The 4,357-nt window shown below is 47.2% G+C and overlaps 1 protein-coding gene across 1 annotated transcript; it reads left to right on the top strand.

The window, feature by feature from the left end:
* The first annotated feature begins 395 nt into the window (after window positions 1-395).
* Window positions 396-3,781, top strand: LOC144124073 (uncharacterized). Its single transcript, XM_077656741.1, has 3 exons — window positions 396-575; window positions 1,948-2,055; window positions 3,692-3,781. The coding sequence occupies exons 1-3, from the start codon at window positions 396-398 to the stop codon at window positions 3,779-3,781; spliced, it is 378 nt and encodes a 125-aa protein (XP_077512867.1).
* The last annotated feature ends 576 nt before the right edge of the window (window positions 3,782-4,357 follow it).

Genomic DNA, 4,357 nt, shown 5'->3' with positions numbered 1-4,357 from the left:
GCTCCTGAACAATGTTTTTTTCGTGGCGGGAAGTGTATACAGGCCATAGGTTGTGGTTCGAGGCCGCCATGAGGGCTTCAAAAGAGGGCGTTGCGACCTTCTTACAGACGCGTTCCCATAGGAAGCGGCCTATGGTTAGGTTGGTGTGCACAGTGCGCAACTTCCGAGCCAAGTGTAAAAAAGGACACTGCAAGTCGTCGCGTTTACACTTCCAAAATCATTATTGGTGAAATAAAGAGGCTACAATCAACGATAACGTTTTGCGTCCACTAGAAGTCCTATTCAGCTTGCGGAGATTATTTACAGCTATCAATGAAAGCCTGCTCATGCATGCTGTATACAACTTCACTGCTCGCAGCTATTTCGGCACCATTAGTTTTTCCCATTTACGCAAGATGTGGCGCTGCGTGCAGTGCCTGTCGGTGGTGCTGTTCAATTCGCTCTGCTCGCACTCGGACGAGAGCCTCTCCGAGACGCTGTTCGTGGCCTCGTTCGTCTACTCCATGGCCGGCCTGTACCTGCTGCTGGACGGCAGCTGCAACCAGCCCCCGCCCCGGCAGCCCTCCACGCTGGCGGTGCGTGGTGCGCACCTCTCGCGCCTCGTCGGCAGCGTACGACGAGCTAAATGAGCGCGATCGAATGCAAGTGCACGCTTTAGATATGGTAGTGGGGCGCAGCATTTTTAAAATAAGAAGCATGAAAGAGAGTGCAGTCACAGACAGGCTGGCCTGAAGCGTACTTTACGCGAGTCCAGCTTCCTTTCTCAACGTAACCAAGTTGCTAAGAGCTACTCTCTCTGGACAAGGGCTACTTTGAATAGCCGGTGGACGGCACTCTACCTGGAAGCTGAAGCTCTGTATATAGGGAATGTTCGTTTGTGTTGTTAAGGAGCAGTGCAGCTTTCGTATCAGTCATCAGAAAATGACGGCAATTCCCGCCATCTCGCAAGATAGGACTTGCCACCGACAACTCGTAGATGCGTACTCAATTGCGATAAAAAAAAATGTCCGTGCGATAAATTTGGTTGGCTGAGCTTTGCATTTATCATACTCGTACTTGTACAAATCAACGAAAGTTGGAAGGAATGCGAGTTGGCTCTGCATCGGCGTCTGAATCATTGTATAAAATATATGGTCAGGCAGTGTTATGTGAAAGAGAAACTTATAGTAAGGCAATTTTGACGGATTTATTAACAGACAACTACTAGCTCTGCGGTGTGGTTCCTGAAGCATGTTTCGATAGACGCCGTCTTCACTGAGATTAGCGCTTTACTGTTCCTCTGCTTTAAATGCACTCAAGCACATTCTTCAGAAGCAGCGCATTTTGCAAAACACAGGCGCATTGTGGATGTCAAAGAAGAGTCGTTCGGGCAAACTGCTCTAAAATGTACATTGTTGCATTATCTCGAACTGGTCCTTTCTAGCATACTGCGAAGTGCTTATAAATACCTCGCCGCCGGTCGGATAATTTCTATTAGAATACATAGTAAAGTTCCCAAGCCCCTGCTGTGGAGCCAGTGACTAGCACGCGAAACTCGTGCAACGCGAAATTAGCGACGTTCGGAGGCCGCTTTGTCAACTATGACGACGTAAGACGTCACTTGGCATTTCTGCTGGGAAATAACATAACCTCACAAGGCACGTTTACATGAATGCGAGAGAATGCGTCTTGAGTCGATTTTTCGAGAGAAAGAGTAGGTTTGGAAATGGGAAAGCGTAACTTGTCATCCATTTTCTTCCTAAACGTTTTTTTCCTTTCCCTCAAGATGTGAACTGGAGTCGACTTCGGTCGCATTCATGTAAACGCGACTACATAACAGCGCCTTAAGAGCTTCGCTGGCAGACTTGCAACATACTAAGATACTACAAATTGCAGCTGAACCAAGTTGCGCACAGCCAGCTGCGAAGGGTGATTGGTTTCATGTGGATCTTGGTATTCTGTCCGCAGATGCTACAGCTACTCACCTACCATAGCACTGGAGGCGTCGCCTTCCTGGTGTGCGGTTGCTTCGTCCTCGTCCAACACTTCGGCGTAGCCAGGGCTATCGTCGCAGGCGTAAGTGCCAAACCACTAGCGCCCACCTCTTTTGCGGAACAGCATATTCGTACCGTCGATGTACGAATATGCTGATTGCTTTAAAACTTAAGTTTTAGCCAGTTTGCCATAAATCACCGGGACGCTGTCAGTAACTGATTCAGCGGAAATATTGTTAAAATCGATTCGCTAGAATGGAATTCCGTGCTCGTTCATTGTACTATCCCGTTATTTTACAACTTAATTGCTTAATTACCGGCCACCCCGACGTAAGACATAGTTTAATGTTTACTTCCAGGTGTTTGTGCTCCAGCAGCAAGAGGGACCGTTGACATAATAACCAACTCGTTCGGCTTAGTTCGGTTTCCCTTTAGGTGATGCTTTTGTACGTGTTCGTTTAAGCTTTCTGGTGTCTCTTGTCAGGCGTGTGTCAAGTTCGAGGAATTAATGTTTGAGCGATTATCATAGAGGCAACTCTTTTCCGGCGTGAAAGTCATGGCTTTATAATAAGCGCATGTAATAACCGGAAATTTCTCAATCTGTTTTTATTCGGGGTTATGGAAGGCAGGTGCTCTCCAGAAAGTGCGTTCTAGGACCGCTTACACTGATCATTCGCCTTTATTTATTTGGTGTTTATGGGAAGCAGGCGCAACCAAGAAAGTGCTATCTACGTGTTCCAGGCGCGGCTTGCTTTACGCTGTGCATGGAGTGGATGGCCAGGTGGGGATTGGAGCCGTGCACCTAAAGCGGTCATTTCATCGCTCCGCAGTGTGGTGAAAAGTGGGAAAACTTAGAACACAATGACATCCTTTTAATCTGCCCCTTCTTACAAAATATATGAAAATTAATCAAGTATGTAGAAATTATACGTGGAAAATGTTTTGCCACCGGGCGGACACGGATCGCTGCGCATGCTGACATTTACCGACAGTCGTAAGACCAATAATACACGTTGCGAAACTCGCATGCGATACATGTATTGAACCTGTGTTGCCACATAGCGGCAGATTTTCACTCCCGACGAGAAACCGACCGGTCGCGCGCCTGCAACGATATGAATACGTTTGTGCTGATACAATGCCGCCATGGCACATGAAAATACGAGTACGGTTGTCGTCGGTCGGGAATGACGGAAATGTACGCACGACATAGAAGGGTGACTGCTGTGCAGCTGAGTAAATGAATTAGGGATAACCATACGCGCACAACCAAATGATCAAATACTGCATGCTGCTGGACGTCTAGCGGAACAAAGAGCTGATGATAGCAGAAGGCATGCTGCGACGTTTTGAAGTTCATAGAAAAATGCAATAGGCTTTGCGCTTGTGCACATTTTGCAGCAAGGTCGTTTTGTGCGTAAGTGGGCGCTGTGTGTGAGTGCCTAAAAATAAAACTCTGACCCAGCAAATGCACATCAAGCTGTGCTTCTTCACAATTTGAAAATAAGTTCAGCTCCCTTGATCGAAACATACGGTGTGTTCCAACCTCGTAACGTTTGTACTAATTGTCACCTTTTCCCCTGACTGTGTTGACTACATATGAACCCAATGTCTTTTTTATGCGTGCGGATGTGGAGCTTATTCGGTGCAAGCAAACAAGCTATGCAACGAGGGCACTCGGGTGGTTGACGACTTCTTTTCTCTCGTTTTTTTCGCAGACGGTGTCGGTGGTCCAAGCAGGCGTGCATCTCTCGCACGCCCTCTACATCTATCGGGGCGACTTTCAGCGCTGGAAGGACAGCGTTTGAATTCTCAGCCTTTATCGCCGCCGAGCAGTCGACATCTCGTGGTTCTGCCTAGGACGACGAAATTTCAAGCGCAATTTTTCGCAGATGTCTCTGACGGCTTAGGAAATCTGACATTATTAACTGCTGGAGCGCTTGCGCACTACATATATGAGGCGTGGAGGTCAGATGTGCCCTTAAAGACATTTCTGAGACGACTTGTTACGTCTGTGTCACGTTACCATCTTTTTAGTCCGCGCCACGCTTTCCACATTGCGAGAGTTCACGCCGAGTGAGATTAAAAGAGGCGAATGACTTGGTAACACATTCACAAAGAGCAAAGCTTGTATGAAACATTTAATGAAAACATTCGGCTTGAATAAAATTATAATGATCGCTCTTCATTTCGAAAACTGCTTTTCAAAACACTGTCGCGAAAACTCATCTCGACGTGTACGCGTAAAAAATTCAGAGTAGAAAAGAAGCCGTGAAACTGTCGCACACACGTGAGTATGCGATGTTTCCAGAGTTTCTTCATTCTGCTGTGCCTCTTCACAGGTACCACGGGTATCGTTGCTTGACACGGCTAGCGCGGTGGTA

Source organism: Amblyomma americanum, chromosome 3 (assembly GCF_052857255.1).
Source record: "Amblyomma americanum isolate KBUSLIRL-KWMA chromosome 3, ASM5285725v1, whole genome shotgun sequence".
NCBI classification, from domain to species: Eukaryota; Metazoa; Arthropoda; class Arachnida; order Ixodida; family Ixodidae; genus Amblyomma; species Amblyomma americanum.
Note: the sequence above shows the minus strand (reverse complement) of the source record. Positions and strands in the feature narration are given on the sequence as shown.